We start from the raw sequence: 21021 nt of genomic DNA on the forward strand, positions 1-21021 counted from the left end.
TCCTACACTACACCCCTCCCCGTCACCCCCTCCCTCCCCTACACCCCTCCCCGTCTCTGTGAACCCCCCTCCCTCCTACAGCCCTCCCGTCGCTGTGACCCTTCCCTCCCCTGCCTTACCTTCATCTGCCCCGGGTCCCCCAGCTCTGGAACCCCCTCCCTACACCTCTCTCTCTCAGCAACTTTTGAAGTTCTCATTGTCGACTTTTATATGGTAACTCCAGTTGGGAAAATCCATCTTCCTTCCAGCAGGCCGCACTTGGAGCACTGTGTTCAGTTCTGGTCGCCCTGCTGTGGGGAAGATGCCACTGAGCTGGACAGAGCACAGAGGGAGATTCACGAGGACGTTGCCGGGACTCGAGGGACTGAGTTACAGAGAGAGGTCGGGCAGGTTGGGACTTTATTCCTTGGAGCGTGAGGGGTGACCTTACAGAGGTGTATAAACCCACGAGGGGCATCGATAGGGTGAATGTGCACAGTCTTTCCCCCCATGGTTGGGGAATCAAGAACTAGAGGGCACAGGTTTAAGGTGAGAGGGGAAAGAGATTTAATAGGGGACCTGAGGAGCAACTTCTTCACCCAGAGGGTGGTCTGTATGTGGGACGAGCTGCCAGAGGGAGTGGGTGAGGCAGGGACATTAACAACACTGGGACAGGTCCGTGGGTGGGAAAGGTTTAGAGGGATGTGGGGTCAGACGATGGGACCGGCTGGGATGGGAATCTTGGTCTGCACGGACCGGTTGGGCTGAACGTATCCCAACTCCCCGCGGGGGATGTGTTACTTATTTACCCAAGGCTGAGCCAGCATTTAATTGCCCCTCCCCAGTAGCCCCTGGGGAGTTGGCGGTGGCGGAACTGGGGGGGGGGGTCCCCGAGGTGCAGGTGGACCCCAGGGTGTTGGGGAGGGAGTTCAAGCAACAGTGAAGGAACGGTTGTGGGTGGGGTGTCACACTCCTGACCTGTAGACGGGGGGAGAGGTAATGTGGCGGATGTGGAGTGCATGGGCTAACTCCACCCAGGGTGTCCCGTCACACTCCTGACCTGTAGACGGGGGGAGAGGTAATGTGGCGGATGTGGAGTGCATGGACTAACTCCACCCAGGGCAGTGGGGAGTGTCCCGTCACACCCCTGACCTGTAGACGGGGGGGAGAGGTAATGTGGCGGATGTGGAGTGCATGGACTAACCCCACCCAGGGCAGTGGGGAGTGTCCCGTCACACCCCTGACAACCTATTGGAGTTTTATTTTGAAGAAATCACAGGTAGGGTGGATAAGGGAGAGGCGGTAGATGTTGTGTATTTAGACTTTCAAAAGGCCTTCGCCAAGGTGCCCCACAAGAGACTGATTAACGAGAGCTCATGGAACTACAGGCGGGATAACAGAACGGGTGGAGCATTGGCTGGTTGGCAGGAAGCTAAGGGTGGGAATAAAAGGATCCTGTTCTGGTTGGCTACCAGTTACTAGTGGTGTCCTGCAGGGTTCGGTGTTGGGGCCGCTTCTTCTTACCCTGTACATTAACGATTTGGATGTTGGAGTAAATGGTTTTGTGGCCAAGTTTGCGGACGACACCAAGATAGGTGGAGGAGTAGGGAGTATTGAGGAGACAGGAAGGTTGCAGAGAGACCTAGATAGTTTAGGAGAATGGGCAAGGAAATGGCAGATGAGATTCAATGTTGAGAAGTGTGCAGTTGTACACTTTGGAAGCAGAAATAAGCGGGCAGAATATTATATAGAAGGAGAGAAAATTCAAAGTACAGAAGTACAAAGGGACTTGGGGGCACTCGTGCAGGATACCCTAAAGGTTAACCACCAGGTCGGATCGGCGGTAAGGTAAGCGAATGCTATGTTGGCATTCATTTCGAGAGGAATAGTGTATCAAAGTAAGGAAGTGTTGATAAGTGTCTACAGGGCACTGGTGAGACCTCGTTTGGAATATGTGTGCAGTTTTGGGCCCCTTATCTCAGGAAGGATGTGCTGATGTTGGAGAGGGTTCAGAGGAGATTTACGAGGATGATTCCCGGAATGAAAGGGCTGACGTACGAGGAGCGTCTGTCGGCTCTTGGACTGTACTCACTGGAGTACAGGAGAATGAGAGGGGACCTCATAGAACAAATGTTGAAAGGACTGGACAGAGTAGATGTGGCCAAGCTGTTTCCCTTGGTGGGTGAGTCCAGGACCAGAGGGCACAGTCTTAGAATTAGAGGGTACAGGTTTAGAACAGAGATGAGGAGAAATTTCTTCAGCCAAAGGGTGGTGAATTTGTGGAATTCCTTGCCATGTACAGCAGTGGAGGCCAGATCAGTGGAGGGGTTAAGGAGGAGATAGCTAGATATCTAATTAGTCGGGGTATCAAGGGATAAGGCCAGGAATTGGGGTTAGAATAGTTTTTTTGCCCCGCCCCCCCATTTCTTATTTTCTCCGCCTTTTCTTTGGAGCAGACTCGATGGGCAGAATTGCCTACTTCTGCTCCCTTGTCTTGTGATCTTGTGAGACGGTGGAGAGGTAATGTGGCGGATGTGGAGCGCATGGACTAACCCCACCCAGGCCAGCGGGGAGTCCTGTCACACCCCTGACCAGTAGATGGGGGGAGAAGTAATGTGGCGGATGTGGAGTGCATGGACTAACCCCACCCGGGAGAGTGGGGAGTGTCCCGTCACACCCCTGACCTGTAGATGGGGGGAGAGGTAATGCAGCGGATGTGGAGTGCATGGCCTAACCCCACCCGGGGAGTGTCCCGTCACACCCCTGACCAGTAGATGGGGGGAGAGGTAATGTGGCGGATGTGTAGTGCATGGACTAACCCCACCCAGGGAAGTGGGGAGTGTCCCATCACACCCCTGACCTGTAGACGGGGAAGAGGTAATGTGGCGGATGTGGAGTACATGGACTAACCCCACCCAGGGAAGTGGGGAGTGTCCCATCACACCCCTGACCTGTAGACGGGGAAGAGGTAATGTGGCGGATGTGGAGTACATGGACTAACCCCACCCAGGGAAGTGGGGAGTGTCCCATCACACCCCTGACCTGTAGACGGGGAAGAGGTAATGTGGCGGATGTGGAGTGCATGGACTAACCCCACCCAGGGAAGTGGGGAGTGTCCCATCACCCCCTGACCTGTAGACGGGGAAGAGGTAATGTGGCGGATGTGGAGTACATGGACTAACCCCACCCAGGGAAGTGGGGAGTGTCCCATCACACCCCTGACCTGTAGACGGGGAAGAGGTAATGTGGCGGATGTGGAGTGCACGGACTAACCCCAGTGGAACGCTTCCAAGTAACACAAGATATTTTCAAGGTAGTTATCATATTTTATTACAATATTTGTTATTCTGTGGTAGAATATTCCAGAAAAAAAATTAAACATTATTCTTTCTCAAAATAAAATCAACTTGCTTTTCATGCAACTCTGTATTTGAACTGAAGTTCATTTTAAAAAAAACTCATTTTAAAAACACGTTGATTTACACATCAGTTCCCACCTGTTACAAAAGCCTGATTTTACGTGTTAACATATTAAGACGGAGAGAGGGAGGGTGGGGGAGGGGGGGGGCGTGCACACACACACACGCACACACACACACACACGCACGCACGCAGAGTACGTGCGTGTAAACACCGACCCCCGTTAGAGGTGCAACGGGCAGACGCAGGCGAACTGAGCACGGGAGAATGCAAACTCATCTACAAAGCGGCGTGGACACCCCTGCCTCCCCCTCCTCTCTCCCTCTCCCGAGGAAAGGTCAGATTAAAGACCGGGCAGTTCCACTCGGACCACCGTCGCTGGTCTCCAAGTTGCTCCTGTCCGAATGTTCCCACTGAGTTCTTTCTTTGGGGGTTGAGAATCCTTGCCCACAGCACCACCCCCCCCCCCACACAACCCCAAATCCTCTCTCCCCCTCTCCGCGAAACCTCACCCCCAACAGCTCAATGGACGCTCCCAGAACACCCCCAGCAGCTCTCTTGGGGGAGAGGAAGGTGGGGTGGGGGTGGGAGGGGGTGTTGGCGGTTGAGTGGTGGGGATTAAGTGGGGGGGGGGTGGGGAAAAAGAGTGCAAGAGTACATGGACTATCTCCACCCAGGCATGTGGGGAGTGTCCCGTCACACCCCTGACCTGTAGACGGTGGGGAGAGGTAATGTGTCGGATGTGGAGTGCGTGGACTAACCCCACCCAGGGCGGCGGGGAGTGTCCCAATCACACCGGTGGAACGTCTACAGGTCAGGGGTGTGATGGGACACTCCCCACTTCCCTGGGTGGAGTTAGTCCATGCATCCCACATCCGCCACATTACCCCCCCCCCCCCCCCCCCCGTCTACAGGTCAGGGGTGTGACGGGACACTCCCCATAGCCCCGGGTGGAGTTAGTCCATGCACTCCACATCCGCCGCATTACCCCTCCCCGTCTACAGGACACTCCCCACCCCCCCTCTCTCTCTCTTCACATCTCGAACACGAGATAAAATTTACCGGGACGTTGTTGGGGGGGGGGGGGGGGGTGGACGGAGGGAGAAACAGATCCCAGGGAGCGGGAGGGTTACACAAAAACGACTGTGCTCTCCCCCACGCTCAAGAAAGTCTGGGAATGAAATTGCTCGTACCGGTGCGTGTCTTCAGCGTTCTTGCGTACCGACCTGACAGCTCTCTCACTTCACCCCCTCCCACCCCACTTCCTGGGGTCCACAAACTACCCCCCACCCCCCCCCCCCCCCCCACACACACACACACACACACACACAAAAACACACACACCCTCGCTCTTCTCGTACCTTGGGATGGGAGAGGTGAAGAATCCTCCTCTTTACCGGACCCTCTCTCGAAACCCTCCCACGGGAGGGGGCCGGATTTGTGAGGATCTCTTGGGGGGGTGGGGGTGGTTGGTTGGGTGGGGGAAATTGGGTGAGCTCAGGCAAGAAGCAAGGGATGTATCCTCTCCTCAAGAACAAAAATATGTATATAATACTGTCTTCCACGTAGAAAATTTTAGTCCTTCACCTGCCCACAATGGCATCATTCGACACCCGGTCCCACAACCCCCCCCTCCCCGCCCCTCCTTCCCCCCAACCCCCACCGGAGACCGGAACCAAAAATAAAGAGAGAATCCCCCTTCCCCCTCTTCCCCCCCCCACCCACCCACCTCCCAAACCCTGTCGTCTTCTCCCCGCCGAGTCCGGGGCACCGGGGCGCTTCTTCGAGACTCCGAGCGAGCCTTGAGGGTGGGTGGGTGGGTGGTGGATGGGGGGGGGGGGGGAGGGTGGTGTGGTGGGGTGGGTGGTGGGGGTTACGCCAGGGGATCCACCAGGTCGTCTCCTCCGGCCGCAGGCAGTAGCTCCTTCTTCTCGTCAGTGCTGGTCAGTGAGCTGTGGCTGCTGTGGGCTCCCATGTACAGTGTGGCATAGACGGGGTTGGTGAAGTTGGTCGGCTGCGAGGGAGGGAAGGAGTTGGGTGGGTGGTTACATCGGTGAATTACTGTCACATTTTATCCTGCTCTAGAGATCTACCTTTCCCTCAATGTCAGCAAAACAGAAGAACTGGTCATTGATTCAGGAAAGGGGGGCGGTGTACATGCTCCTCTCTGCATCAATGGTGCTCAGGTCAAGAGGGTCGAGAGCTTCAAGTTCCTGGGAGTGAACATCACCGACAGCCTGTCCTGGTCAAATCATGTAGATGCCACGGCCGAGAAAGCTCACCAGCGCCTCTACTTCCTCAGGAGGCTAAAGAAATTCGGTTTGTCCCCTTTGACCCTCACCAACTTTTACCGATGCACCACAGAGAGCATCCTATCCGGATGCATCCCGGCTTGGTACGGCAACTGCTCTGCCCGGGACCGCAAGAAACCGCAGAGAGTTGTGGACACGGCCCAGCGCGTCATGGACACCAGCCTCCCCTCTGTGGACTCTGTCTTTACCTCTCGCTGCCTTGGTGAAGCAGCCGGCATCATCAAAGACCCCACCCACCCGGGACATTCTCTCTTCTCCCCTCTCCCATCGGGTAGAAGATACAGGAGCCTGAGGGCACGTCCCACCAGGCTCAAGGACAGCTTCTACCCCACGGTGATGAGACTATTGAACGGTTCCCTTATACGATGAGATGGACTCTGACCTCACGATCTACCTTGTTGTGACCTTGCACCTTATTGCACTGCACTTTCTCTGTAGCTGTGACACTTTACTCTGTACTGTTATTGTTTTTACCTGTACTACCTCAATGCACCCTGTACTAACCCAATGTAACTGCACTGTGTAATGAATTGACCTGTACGATCTGTTTGTAAGACAAGTTTTTCACTGGACCTCGGTACAAGTGACAATAATAAACCAATACCAATACCTTTTCTCCCACATCCCCCCCCCAGCATTGCTCTATCATCTGTCTTTGTGAGGGGTACAGACAGAGTTAATGCGAGCAGGCTCTTTCCACCTAGATTAGGAGAGATAAGTACGAGAGGACATGGCTTTAGGGTGAAAGGGGAAAGGTTTGGGGGGAACTTCTTCACTCAGAGAGTGGTGGGAGTGTGGAACGAGCTGCCGTCTGACGTGGTAAATGCAGGCTCGCTCTTAAGTTTGAAGAATAAATTGGACGGATACATGGAGGGGAGAGGTCTGGAGGGTTATGAACTGGGTGCAGGTCAATGGGACTAGCGGAATAAAGTTTTGGCACAGACTAGAAGGGCCAAACGGCCTGCTTTCTGTGCTGTAGTGTTCTATGGTTCTATCCATGTGTCTATCCAAGAGTCTCTGAAATGTCCCTAATGTACCTGCCCCCACCACCTCTGCCGGCAGTGCGTTCCACACACCCACCACTCTCTGTGTAAAAGACTTACCCCTGACAGCCCCCTTATATCTTCCTCCAATCACCTTAAAATTATGCCCCCTCGTGTGAGCCATTGTCGCCCTGGGGAAAAGTCTCTGACTGTCCACTCGATCTGTGCCTCTTGTACACCTCTATCAGGTCACCTCTCATCCTCTGTTGCTCCAAAGAGAAAAGCCCCAGCTCGCTCAACCTGTCCTCATGAGACGTGCTCTCCAATCCAGGCAGCGTCCTGGTGAATCTCCTCTGCACCCTCTCTATGGCTTCCACATCCTTCCTGCAGTGAGGCGACCAGAACTGAGCACAGTACTCCAAGCGGGGTCTGACCAGGGTCCTATATAGCTGCAACATTACCTCTCGGCTCCTAAATTCAATTCCCCGATGGATGAAGGACGATACACCATATGCCTTCTTAACCACAGAGTCAACCCGCGCAGCCGCTTCGAGTGTCCTATGGACTCGGACCCCGAGATCCCTCTGATCCTCCGCACTGCCTTGTTATTTCTCTTTTACACTAGTTATTTATGTCAGTGACTTTTACGCCTTATGTGGGTTCAACTGTGATGTTTCAGAGAGGTTTGGACTGGTGCACGGGATGAGAGGGCTTTGGAGGGACACGGTCCTGGTGCAGGGAGGTGGGACGAGGCAGAAGACCAGGCCGGCACGGAACAGATGGGCCGAAAGGCCTGCTTCTGCGCCGTCAGAGTCGATGACTCGATAACGACAGCGAAGGAGCGGAGACCCCGGGGCAGTCCGCAGGCACTGAAACCGGGAGCGACGTCTGGCAGAGCTCAGCGGCACAGGGCAGTCCCTGTGGGGCGGAGGTCGGGGGGGGGGGGGGGGGTGCGTGGGGAAGGAAAAGAGAGGGGTGGGGAGAGAGAGGGAGGGGGGAGAGAGAGAGGTTGGGGACGGGGGAGAGGGAGGGGAGGGAGGGTGGAGCGGGGAGAGGGAAGGGGAGGGGGAGGGAGGGAGGGAAGGGGAGGGGGAGGGAGGGAGGGAAGGGGGGAGGAGGAGGGAAGGAGAGGAGGGAGGGGGGAAGGAGGGGTCTCCCACTTTACCTTGTCGGGGTCCAACGTGAAGTCAGAGTCCAGCAGCTCGCCCGCGCCGTCGTCAGGTTCTGTCTCGTACATGTTGTAGGTGGGGTTCCCGATCTCCACGTTCATCATCCCGTTGGTCATCCGCTGGTGTTGGAAACCCTTGGCCCTGACACCGATGCACACGTTAAATACACAGGCAGCCTCGCACCCTCACACCGGGGCTGGGGGGCGGGGCGGTGACAAGATATCCAGCAGTCCCAGAGACCCGGGTTTGATCCCAGACTCTGGCGTTGTGTCCGTGTGTGAGACTCTATGTCTGTGTGTGTGTGTGCATGTTTGTGACTGTGTATGTGAGTGTCGGTGTGTGTAACTGTGTGTCTGTACGTGACCGCACGTGTGTGTGTGCGCGTCTGTGCAAGTGTCGGGGGTGTGTGTGTGCGCGCGCATCTGTGCGCGAGTGTCGGTGTGTGTAACTTCGTTTGTGTGTGTGTGCGTAACTGTGTATGTGAGTGTCAGTGTGTGTAACTGTGTGTCTGTACGTGACCGCGCGTGTGTGCGTCTGTGCAAGTGTCGGGTGTGTGTGTGTGTGCGCGAGTGTCGGTGTGTGTAACTTCGTGTGTGTGCGTGACTGTGTATGTGAGTGTCGGTGTGTGTAACTGTGTGTCTGTACGTGACCGCGCGTGTGCGCGTCTGTGCAAATGTCGGGGGTGTGTGTGTGTGTGTGTCCGTGCATGTGTGCACGAGTGTCGGTGTGTGTAACTTTGTGTGTGTGTGTGCGTGACTGTGTATGTGAGTGTCAGTGTGTGTAACTGTGTGTCTGTACATGACCGCGTGTGTGTGTGCGCGCGTCTGTGCAAGTGTCGGGTGTGTGTGTGTGTGTCCGTGCATGTGTGCGCGACTGTCGGTGTGTGTAACTTTGTGTGTGTGTGTGCGTGGAGTCCGCACGCTCCCCCCCCCCCCCCCCCCCCCCCGTGGGTTTCCACTGGGTGCTCCGGTTCCCTCCCCATGTCTCCACCGACTACGGGGACCGAGTGGCTTTACAGGGAGCGGGAGACGGGGTCCCCGGTGGGTTTAATGGGAGCGGGAGACCAGGTCCCCGGTGGGTGTAAAGGGAGGGGGAAATGGGGTCCCCGGTGGGTTTAAAAGGAGCGGGAAACGGGGTCCCCGGTGGGTGTAAAGGGAGCGGGAGACGGGGTCCCGGTGGGTTTAACGGGAGCGGGAGACCAGGTCCCCGGTGGGTTTAACGGGAGCGGGAAATGGGGTTTACCAGGAGCAGGAGACGGGGTCCCTTGTGCGTTTAAAGGGAGCGGGAAACGGGGTCCCGGTAGGTTTAACGGGAGCGGGAGACCAGGTCCCCGGTGGGTTTAACGGGAGCGGGAAATGGGGTTTACCAGGAGCAGGAGACGGGGTCCCTTGTGCGTTTAAAGGGAGCGGGAAACGGGGTCCCGGTAGGTTTAACGGGAGCGGGAGACCAGGTCCCTGGTGGGTTTAACGGGAACGGGAAATGGGGTTTAACAGGAGCAGGAGACGGGGTCCCTTGTGCGTTTAAAGGGAGCGGGAGACGGGGTCCCGGTGGGTTTAACGGGAGCGGGAAATGGGGTTTACCAGGAGCAGGAGACGGGGTCCCTTGTGCGTTTAAAGGGAGCGGGAAACGGGGTCCCGGTAGGTTTAACGGGAGCGGGAGACCAGGTCCCTGGTGGGTTTAACGGGAGCGGGAAATGGGGTTTAACAGGAGCAGGAGACGGGGTCCCTTGTGCGTTTAAAGGGAGCGGGAGACGGGGTCCCGGTGGGTTTAACGGGAGCGGGAGACGGGGTCCCGGTGGGTTTAAAGGGAGCAGGAGACGGGGTCCCCGTTGGGTTTAATGGGACTGGGAAGACACCTCTTTCTTTTAACCCTCCCCCCCCCCCCCCAACAAAAAACCATTCACACCTCTTCAGCCCGAACCGTGGCCGGGGGGGGGGGGAGACGGCGGAGAGCGGGGGTGGTGGTGTGCGGGGGATGGGACCGAACCGCGCGGAGACTCACCCTCGGGAACGCCTCCTGTACCAGAAGACGCCACCAATCACCAGCAGCACCAGGAGCAACAGCAGGACGACGATCGGGATGATGACTGAGGTGGTTTCTGGAATGGCGGGGAGAGGAGGAGGGGCAATTGTTAGTGAGGGGACCACAAGGAGCAGAAGTCGGCCATTCGGCCCATCGAGGCTGCTCCGCCATTCTATCATGAGCTGATCCATTCTCCCATTGAGCCCCACTCCCCCATCTTCTCACCATAACCTTTGATGCCCTGGCTACTCTGCCTTAAATGCACCCGTGGCAACAAACTCCACAGATTCACCACCCTCTGGCTGAAGGAATTTCTCCGCCTCTGTTCTGAATGGGCGCCCTTCAATCCTGAAGCCGTGCCCTCTTGTACTCTCTACGTTTTCCCCGTGTGTCTGCGTGGGTCTCCTCCGGGTGCTCCGGTTTCCTCCCACATTCCAAAGACGTACGGGTTAGGAAGTCGCGGGCACGCTGTGCTGGCGCCGGAAGTGTGGCGGCACTTGCGGGCTGCCCCCCAGCACACTCCATGCAAAAGATGCATTTCACCGATGCACATGTGACGAATAAAGATATCTATCTACACTCCCCAACCATGGGAAACAACTTTGCCACATCTACTCTGAGGGACCTCACCTCCTGAGCCTCTCCACAAACATTGCCCTCGAAGTATCACAGCTCAGGAGAGGAACACCTGATACACCTTAGGCCCTACACACCCACGACTGCGTGGCCAGATTCTGCTCTACGTGATACCACCGTTGTAGGCCGTATCTCAAATAACAATGAGTCGGAGTATAGAAAGGAGATAGAGAGTCTAGTGGAATGGTGTCATGACCACAACCTGTCCCTCATTGTCAACAAAACAGAAGAGCTGGTCATTGACTTCAGGAAAGGGGGCAGTGTACATGCACCTGTCTACATCAATGGTGCCGAGGTCGAGAGGGTTGAGAGCTTCAAGTCCCCGGGTGTGAACATCACCAACAGCCTGTCCTGGTCCAACCACATAGACACCACGACCAAGAAAGCTCACCGGCGCTTCTACCTAAGAAATTCGACATGTCCCCGTTGACTCTCACCAATTTTTACCGATGCCCCACAGAAGGCATCCTACCCGGATGCATCACGGCTTGGGACGGCAACTGCTCTGCCTGGGACCACAAGAAACTGCAGAGAGTTGTGGACACAGCCCAGCACATCACGGGCACCAGCCTCCCTTCTGTGGACAGACGGAGTTCAATCTGGAGAAGTGTGAGGTGGTGCACTTTGGAAGGACAAACTCCAAGGCGGAGCACAAGGTTAATGGCAGGATTCTGGGCAGTGTAGAGGAGCAGAGGGATCTGAAGGTCCATATCCACAGATCCCTGAAAGTTGCCTCACAGGTGGATAGGGGAGTTAACAAAGCTTATGGGGTGTTAGCTTTTATAAGTTGTGGGATCGAGTTTAAGAGCCGCGAGGTAATGATGCAGCTTTACAAACCTCTGGGTAGACCACACTTAGAGCACTGTGTCCAGTTCTGGTCGCCTCATTACAGGAAGGATGGGGAGGCATTGGAGAGGGTGCAGAGGAGATTTACCAGGATGCTGCCTGGTTTGGAGAGGATGCATTATGAGGAGAGACTAAGGGAGCTGGGGCTTTACTCTTTGGAGAAGAGGAGGATGAGAGGAGACACGATAGAGGTGTACAAAATATTGAGGAATAGATAGAGCGGACAGCCAGCACCTCTCTCCCAGGGCACCAATGCTCAATACAAGAGGGCATGGCTTTAAAGTAATGGGTGGGAAGTTCAAGGGAGATATCAGAGGGAGGTTTTTTACCCAGAGAGTGGTTGGGGCATGGAATGTGCTGCCTGGGGTGGTGGTGGAGGCAGGTACATTAGTCAAATTCAAGAGATTGTTAGATAAGCACATGGAGGGATTTAAAATAGAGGGATATGTGGGAGGAAGGGGTTAGATAGTCTGAGGCGAGGTTTAAAGGTTGGCACAACATTGTGGGCCATAGAGTCTGTATTGTGCTGTACTGGTCTATGTTTCTATGAACTCTTGTCTACACTTCCCGCTGCCTCAGGTAAGCAGCCGACATAATCAAAGACCCCCACCCACCCCGGACATTCTCTCTTCTCCCCCCCTCCCGATACAAAAGCCTGAAAGCACGTATCACCAGGCTCAAGGACAGCTTCTACCCCGCTGTTATAAGACTATTGAACAGTCCCCTAGTACGATGAGATGGACTCTTGACCTCACGATCTACCTGCTCGTGGCCCTTGCACCTTATTGTCTGCCTGCACTGCACTTTCTCTGTAGCTGGGACACTTTACTCTGCATTCTGTGACTGCTTTCCCCTTGTACTACCTCGATGCACTGATGTGGTGAAATGATCTGTGTGGATGGCTGGCAGAACAAAGTTTTACACTGCATCCCGGTACATGTAACCATAATAAACCAATTCACCAAACACGCGCGCGTACAGAACTCTGTACGAGCTCCCTCATCATCCACTCAAGGCAACAGCAGCACTGTGTTCAGTTCTGGTCGCCCTGCTGCAGGAAAGATGCCACTAAACTGGAAAGAGCGCAGAGGCAGATTTACGAGGATGTTGCGAGGAGAGAGGTTGGGCAGGTTAGGACTTTCACAGTGAACGGGAGAGCCCCAGGGAGTGCTGCAGAACAGAGGGAGCCAGGGGTACAAGTACATAGAGAGACTGGTAAATGACAGGGGAGTGTTGTAGAACAGGGGGACCTCGGGGTACAGGTACATAGACTGGTAAATGACAGGGGAGTGTTGTAGAACAGAGGGACCTCGGGGTACAGGTACATACACTGGTAAATGACAGGGGAGTGTTGTAGAACAGGGGGGCCTCGGGGTACAGGTACATAGAGAGACTGGTAAGTGACAGGGGAGTGTTGTAGAACAGAGGGACCCAGGGGTACAGGTACGTGGTTCCCTGAAAGTGGGGTCACAGGTAGACAGGGCGGTGAAGAAGGTGTTCGGCACGCTGGCCTTCATCGGTCAGGGCACTGAGTACAGGAGTCGGGAGGTGATGTCGCAGTTGTACAGGACGTCGGTGAGGCCACACTTGGAGCACTGTGTTCAGTTCTGGTCGCCCTGCTGTAGGAAAGATGTGATTAAACTGGAAAGAGCGCAGAGGGAGATTTACGAGGACGTTGCTGGGACTCGAGGGACTGAGTTACGGAGAGAGGTCGGGCAGGTTGGGACTTTATTCCCTGGGGTATTGGAGGCTGAGGGGGCGACCTTATAGAGGTGTATAAAACCACAAGGGGCAGGGCTCCTGTGCTCTCTGAGGACTATCCAAAGTTTTATAAAACTGAAACACAACATCCCGACTCTTGAACTCAGTGCCTCGACTGATAAAGGCCAGCGTGCTGTACGCCTTCTTCACCGCCCTGTCGAACTGTGCGGCCACTTTCAGGGAGCTGTGGACTTGGACCCCAAGATCCCTCTGTACATCAACACTGTGAAGGGTCCTGCCATTAACTGTGTCTTGTCCGCTTACAATTGATCTCCCAAAGTGTAATACATCACATCTGCCCGGATTAAACTCCATCTGCCATTTCGATAGGGTTGTTGAGAAGGGGTATGGAGCGTTGCCCTTCATTAGTCAGGGGATTGAGTTTAAGAGCTGTGAGTCGGGATGTTGTGTTTCAGTTTTATAAAACTTTGGATAGTCCTCAGAGAGCACAGGAGCCCTGCCCCTTGTGGTTTTATGCAGCTCTACAGAACTCTGGTCAGACCACCCTTGGAGTATTGTGTCCAGTTCTGGTCGCCTCATTATAGGAAGGATGTGGGAGCTTTAGAGAGGGTGCAGAGGAGATTTACCAGGATGCTGCCTGGATTGGAGAGCACGTCTTATCAGGATAGGCTGAGCGAGCTGGGGCTTTTCTCTTTGGAGAGGAGGAGGATGAGAGGTGACCTGATAGAGGTGTACAAGAGGCACAGATCGAGTGGACAGTCAGAGACTTTTTCCCAGGGCGACAATGGCTCACACGAGGGGACATAATTTTGAGGTGATTGGAGGAAGGTATAAGGGGGATGTCAGGGGTAAGTCTTTTACACAGAGAGTGGTGGGTGTGTGGAACGCACTGCCGGCAGAGGTGGTGGGGGCAGGTACATCAGGGACATTTAAGACACTTAGACACATGAATGATAGAGAAATGGAGGGCTATATGGGAGGGAAGGGTTAGATAGATCTCAGAGCAGGATAAAATGTTGGCACAACAGTGCGGGCCGAAGGGCCTGTACTGCGCTGTAGTGTTTTATGCTCCGGAGTTGGGGAGTGGGATAACGTACTTCCAGCCAACGCAGCCTCGCTCTCCTGAAGGTCGCACTGGGGTCCGGTCCAGCCCGTGACACATCTGCAAGACACAAGGTGCAGGGGTTACCCGCTGAAGCCCCCTCCACCTCCCTCCCTCCCCGAGCCATGCCACCAGGAACAGGAGCAGGCCATTCGGCCCCTCGCGTCTGCCCTTCCCATCCACCACAGCTGACTTATTTCTTATCGCGGACACCAGCCTCCCCCCCGCGGACTCTGTCTATACCTCTTGCTGCCTCGGTACACTCTCAACCCTCTCGGCACCACCCAAACCCTCGAGGTGAAGCCCCCGCCTTTCCTCTTTGCACCACAGAGAGCATCCTATCTGGATGCATCTCGGCTTGGGACGGCAACTGCTCTGCCCGGGACCACAAGAAAGCGCAGAGAGTTGTGGACACAGCCCAGTGCATCACGGGCACCAGCCTCCCCTCCGTGGACTCTGTCTTTACCTCTCGCTGCCTTGGTGAAGCAGCCGGCATAATCAAAGACCCCACCCACCCGGGTCATTCTCCCTTCTCCCCTCTTCCATCGGGTGGAAGATACAGGAGCCTGAGGGCACGTCCCACCAGGCTCAAGGACAGCTTCTACCCCACGGTGATAAGACTGTTGAATGGTTCCCTTATACGATGAGATGGACTCTGACCTCACGATCTACCTTGTTGTGACCTTGCACCTTATTGCACTGCACTTTCTCTGTAGCTGGGACACTTTACTCTCTACTGTTATTGTTTTTACCTGTACTGCCTCAATGCACCCTGTACTAACCCAATGTAACTGCACTGTGTAATGAACTGACCTGTACGATCGGTGTGCAAGACAAGTTTTTCACTGTACAGGAAGTCCCCGGGTTACGAACGAGTTCTGTTTTTGAGACTGTTCGTAACCCGACTTTGTATGTGACTCGGAACAGTGTCTGCGCATGCGCAACTGGCCCGGGGTTCCCTGGCTGCATGTGCGCACTTGACCCGTGGTAGGATCGGGGCCACGAAGGTCGGTTCGTAAGTCGGGCGTTCGTAAGTCGGGGACTTGCTGTACCTTGGTATAAGTGACAATAATAAACCAATACCAACACCAATACAATCTCTTCAGCTGCCTCTCTCAGAACCCTGGGGTGTAGTCCATCCGGCCCAGGGGACTTATCCAAGCACCTTCTCCTCGGTAACGGTGACCACACTCACCTCTGCCTCCGCCCGACTCTCTCGAATTCCTGGCACGTTGCTGGCGTCTTCCACAGCGAAGACTGACGCCAGGTACTTCACTCAGTCCGATGCCATCTCCTTGTTCCCCGTCGCTCCCCCTCCAGCGGTCCCGACCTCCATAACTCCCTCCCCCTCCCCCCCAGGACCGGGTCAGCGCCTCCCCACGATCCCCACCCAGCCCACCCTCCCCTCTGCCCCACCCCTGGGCTCACCGGCAGGTGGGCAGGCCGGTCCGCTGGTCGATCTGACAGTCTCCGTTGTTCCTGCAGTAATTCTCGCAGGTGAGGCAGCTGGGGGCCACCTTACCGTTGGTGCAACTGCCGGGGGTGGGAGGGGGGAGACAGAGGTTGGGCGGGGGGGGGGGGGGTGGAGAAAGACAGGGCAAAGTCAGTCCGGCATTTACCCCAATGAGCCAGCAGAGTCGGCCCTCCCCTCATCCTCCGACAACCCAACCCCCCACCCACCTCACCCCCCTCCCTACCCCCCACCTCACTCCCCTCCCCACCTCACCCCCCCCACCCCACCCCTCCACCTCACGCCCCTCCCCACACCTTACTCAGCCCCCTCCCGTCTGTCAGGGGGTGCCTGAGGACAAATGGCGACGACAGACTGCAAACTGCGTGGGAGGGGGCAAGGGGGTGGAGAGGGTGGGAGGGAGAGTGGAGGGGAGGGGGGGGAGAGAGCGGGGGGAAGGGAGAGGTGGAAGGGAGAGGGTGGGGAGAGGTGGAGGGGGAGGAGGTGGGGTGAGGGAGGGGGGAGAGGTGGAAAATGAGAGGGGGAGAGAGAGGGGAGAGGAGGAGCAGAGAGGGGAGGGGGGAGAGAGGGGGACAGACAGGGAGAGAGATGGGGAGAGGGGGAGCAAGACGGGAAGGGGGGGTGGAGGGGAAGTTGGTCAAGAAACAAATCTCCGTAGCCCTCTCTCTCGGCGATCGGAGAGCTGGTCCAGGTACCTCTGCCAGGTTGGGAGTCTCTCGCCCTCCACCACACCCTCGGGCAGTGTGTTCCAGATTCCAGCAGCCCCCCTTCCAACCCCCCCCCCCCCCCCCCCCCGGGGGAAAAAACGCCCCCTCAGATCCCTTCCAAACCTCTTCCTCCTCCCCCGAACTTCCACCTTGTTTAACACACCTCAGTCCAGACAGAAAGGTTCTCCCTTCTCTGCTAAACTCACAACCACTTGCGGTTTGTTCTTCTGGAACTATAGAACGGTACAGCTCAGGAGCAGGCCTCTCGGCTACCACGTTGTGCCAAGATAATTAAGCTTTGATGATGCCTCATTACACCAATCCCTCCTCCCTACACAGCGTCCCCCTCCCTCCATCCCCTGCACACCCACGTTCCTGTCTAACAGCCTCTCAAACCCCTCGATCGTATCTGCCTCCACCCCCACCCCTGGCAGCACATTCCAGGCACCCACCGCCCTCTGTGTAAAGAAACCTGCCCCGCACATCTCCTCTGAACTTTCCCCCTCTCACCTTAAACGCACGCCCTCTGGTATTAGACATTCCCACCCTGGGGGGAGAAAGATCCCGGCTGTCTGCTCTATCTGTGCCCCTCGTGATCTTATAAACCTCTCCCCTCAGCCTCCGCCGCTCCGGAGAGAACAACCCGAGTCTGTCCGACCTCTCCTCGTAGCGCACGCCCTGTAATCCAGGCAGTGTCCTGGTGAACCTCTCCCAAGCCCCCCACCACACCCTTCCTGTAATGGGGGCGACCAGAACTGGACGCGATACTCCAGACGTGGCCTGACCAGAGTTTTATACAGCCGCAATGTAACTTCCCCGACTCTTGAGCTCCCCAAGTTCCGATGTGCTGACTTACTTGCAGCTGACAACACCGCTGGCTTGGACTGTGCACTCCCCTCCCTTACACCGATCGCACTTGTCGATCTCGCACTGGCTCCCCTCGAACTTGGGGGGGCAGACGCACTCCTTCATATCGTACTCCGTCAGACGGCACTGCCCGGAGTTCAGGCAGTAGCCGGTGCACCTCCCTGGGGAGAGAGAGAGAGGCAGGAGTGGGAGGGAGACGGAAGGAGTCCGCGCGCAGGGAGGGAGGGAGGGGAGACACAGACACTCTCTCCCACGGACACACGCACTCCTACGGACACACGCACTCCTACAGACACACACACACACACACACGCTCCCAGACACACACACTCTCTCCCGGACAGACATCCACACACTTCTACAGACACATACACACTCTCCTACACATTCTCTCTCCCACACATTCTCTCTCCCACACACACACACTCCCACGCGCACACACACACACACACACACAGCCACACACACACACACACACACACACACACACAGAGAAACAGAGACACGTACTGTACTGACACCTCTCCCCATCGGTCCCAGGCGGACACCGACAGTAGGGTTGGTTCCCTGAGTTCACCACGCAGGAGGCTCCGTTCCGACAGTACCGGTCACACACCCTCTGCCGGCAGTCCGGACCCGTGTACCCGTTCGGACACCGGCACGTCGGCATTCCTGACGGGAAGGAAAAGCAGTCCCGTTAACGGGTGGGGGTCCGGGAGGTGGAACGACATCCCCTCCCCTCCGCCAACCCTCACCACACCGAATGAGCGGTGAATGGGGGGGAGTGAGGGCTGTTGATGAGGTACGGGGGACTTGTACGTGAGGGACGGAGTGAGTGACCACAGGTTGGGGAAGGAGGGGAGGGAGGTGGAGGGGAAGAGGGAGCTGGTGTCCTGGGCAGTGAGTAAGGGAGAGAAAGGGCAGGGAGAAGAAGTGCCCCAGGGTGTGTGTGTGTGTGTGTGTGTGTATGGTAGTCTGTGCACGTGTGTGTGTGTGTGTATATGTCTGTATGTGCATGTCTGTTTATGTGCGTTTGCGTATGTGTGCGTGTCTGTGTGCACGAGTACGTGTGCGAGTGTGTGTGCATCTGTGCACGAGTGTGTGCGTTCGTGTCTGTATGTGTGCACACGTGCGCGACTACGTTTGAGTGTGTTGCACGAGTGTGTGTGTGCCTGAGAGTGTGTGTGTGTGTCTGAGCATGCACCTGTGTGCCGGTATCCGAGACCCCTCCCTTGTGCGCGTGTCTGCATGTGCCTGTGTCTGAGACCCCTCTCGCGAGTCTGCGTCTGCCTGTGTCTGAGACCCCTCTCGCGTGTCTGCGTCTGCCTGTGTCTGAGACCCCTCGCGTGTCTGCGTCTGCCTGTGTCTGAGGCCCCTCCCGCGTGTCTGCGTGTGCCTGTGTCTGAGGCCCCTCCCGCGTGTCTGCGTGTGCCTGTGTCTGAGACCCCTCTCGCGTGTCTGCGTCTGCCTGTGTCTGAGGCCCCTCCCGCGTGTCTGCGCGTGCCCCTCTCGGTGCCCGGGGCCCCTGGCCGTCCCCGGATGCCTACCTGAGGGTGAGGCGGTGCAGGTCCCACCGTTCTGGCAGTAGTCGCGGCACTGGTCGGTCTCGCACTTGTCCCCGGTGTAGCGCGGCTGGCACTTGCACTTGGGCTGGCTGCGCTCGTTCAGGAAGCAGCTGCCGCCGTTCAGGCAACGCAGGGTGCAGGAGCTGACCGTGGGGGCTGTGGGGTGGGAAACACACGTCAGTAACACCCTTCCACGTCCCTGAAACCTCCTCCCTCCCCTACACCCCTCCCCATCTCTGTGACCCCCCTCCCTCCCCGTCTCCGTGACCCCCTCCCTCCCCTACACCCCTCCCCGTCTCTGTGACCCCCCTCCCTCCCCTACACCCCTCCCCGTCTGTGACCCCCCCTCCCCGTCTCTGTGACCCACTCCCGCCCCTACACCCCTCCCCGTCTCTGTGACCCCCCTCCCTCCCCGTCTCCATGACCCCCCCTCCCCGTCTCTGTGACCCACTCCCTCCCCTACACCCCTCCCCGTCTCCGTGACCCCCTCTCTCCCCTACACCCCTCCCCGTCTCCGTCACCCCCTCCCACCCCTACACCCCTCCCCGTCTCTGACCCCCCCTCCCCTACACCACTCCCTTCTATCACCCCCACCCTCCCCTGCACCCCTCCTCATCTGTGAGCCCCTCCCTCCCCTACACACCCTCCCCGTCTCTGTGACCCCCCCTCCCTCCCCTACACCCCTCCCCGTCTCTGTGACCCCCCTCCCTCCCCTACACCCCTCCACGTCTGTGACCCCCTCCCTCCCCGTCTCCGTGAACCACTCCCTCCCCTACACCCCTCCCCGTCTCTGTGACCCCCCTCCCTCCCCTACACACCCTCCACGTCTCTGTGACCCCCCCCTCCCTCCCCTACCCCCCTCCCTGTCTCTGTAGCTCCCCCACCCCCCCTCGTCTGTCCCCAACACACACGGCGCCGGAGGTCGGGGTGTGGGGAGTGGAGAGAAGGAAGGGGTCTCACTGTTGGGAGAGGTGGTGGGAGAAGACGTCTCCACGCAGGTCCCGTTGACCATCACCCTCCTGTTCGGGCAGGTACAGGTGGCCCCCGTGGGGTTGAGCAGACACAACCATTCGCACTTTTTCCGGTCGCAAGGGTTTGTCACTGTGGGGAGAGAGACAGGGGACGTCACAGAGCCGGTCGGCACACGCTCCTGCCTAGGTCAACGGTGCTGAGGTCAAGAGGGTTGAGAGCTTCAAGTTCCCAGTAGTGAACATCACCAACAGCCTGTCCTAGTCCAACCACGGAGACGCCACGGCCGAGAAACCTCACCAGCTCCTCTACTTCCTCAGGAGGCTGAAGAAATTGGGCACGTCCCCTTTGACCCTCATCGATTTTTACTGATGCACCACAGAGAGCATCCTACCCGGATGCATCCCAGCTTGGGACGGCAACTGCTCTGCCCGGGACCATAAGAAACGGCAGAGAGTTGGGGACACATCACGGACACCAGCCTCCCTTCCGCGGACTCTGTCTACACTTCCCACCGCCTCGGGAAAGCAGCCGACATAATCAAAGACCCCACCCTCCCCGGACATTCTCTCTTCTCCTCCCCCCCCGTCAGGCAGAAGGTACAGGAGCCTGAGGGCACGTCCCACCAGGCTCAAGGACAGCTTCTACCCCACGGTGATAAGACTATTGAACTCTTATACGATGAGATGGACTCTGACCTCACGATCTACCTTGTTGTGACCTTGCACCTTATTGCACTGCACTTTCTCTGTAGCTGGGACACTTTACTCTGTACTGTTATTGTTTTTACCTGTACTACCTCAATGCACTCTGTACTGACTCAATGTAACTGCACTGTGTAATGAATTGATCTGTACGATCGGTGTGCAAGACAAGTTTTTCACTGGACCTCGGTACAAGTGACAATAATGGGCATGCGTGGTAGTGTAGCGGTTAGAGTAACGCTATTACAGCGCCAGCGACCCGGGTTCAATTCCCGGCTGCTGTCTGTGAGGAGTTTGTATGTTCTCCCCGTGTCTGCGTGGGTTTCCTCCGGGTGCTCCGGTTTCCACCCACATTCCAAAGACGTACGGGTTAGGAATCTGTGGGCATGCTATGTCGGCGCCGGAAGCGTGGCGATACGTGCGGGCTGCCCCCAGAACACTCTATGCAAAACAGATGCATTTCACTGTGTGTTTCAGGATTTACCAATTTATTTTTTACCAGGATGCTGCCTGGATTGGAGAGCATGTCTTTTGAGGACAGGTTGAA

General features: G+C 56.8%; 1 protein-coding gene across 1 annotated transcript in view; it reads right to left on the reverse strand.

Moving 5' to 3' along the window:
• Positions 1 to 4852: 4852 nt before the first annotated feature.
• Positions 4853 to 21021, reverse strand: part of LOC127566888 (low-density lipoprotein receptor-related protein 1-like) — a 177398-nt gene continuing 161229 nt past the window's right edge. Inside the window, 9 exon segments of the mRNA XM_052009403.1 lie at positions 4853 to 5413; positions 7860 to 8004; positions 9865 to 9961; positions 14187 to 14251; positions 15620 to 15724; positions 17226 to 17397; positions 17747 to 17908; positions 18784 to 18957; positions 19762 to 19902. Coding sequence (XP_051865363.1) covers positions 5273 to 5413; positions 7860 to 8004; positions 9865 to 9961; positions 14187 to 14251; positions 15620 to 15724; positions 17226 to 17397; positions 17747 to 17908; positions 18784 to 18957; positions 19762 to 19902 — 1202 coding nt within the window. The 3' untranslated portion in view covers positions 4853 to 5272.

The sequence above is a fragment of the Pristis pectinata genome, chromosome X (assembly GCF_009764475.1).
Source record: "Pristis pectinata isolate sPriPec2 chromosome X, sPriPec2.1.pri, whole genome shotgun sequence".
Taxonomy (NCBI): domain Eukaryota; kingdom Metazoa; phylum Chordata; class Chondrichthyes; order Rhinopristiformes; family Pristidae; genus Pristis; species Pristis pectinata.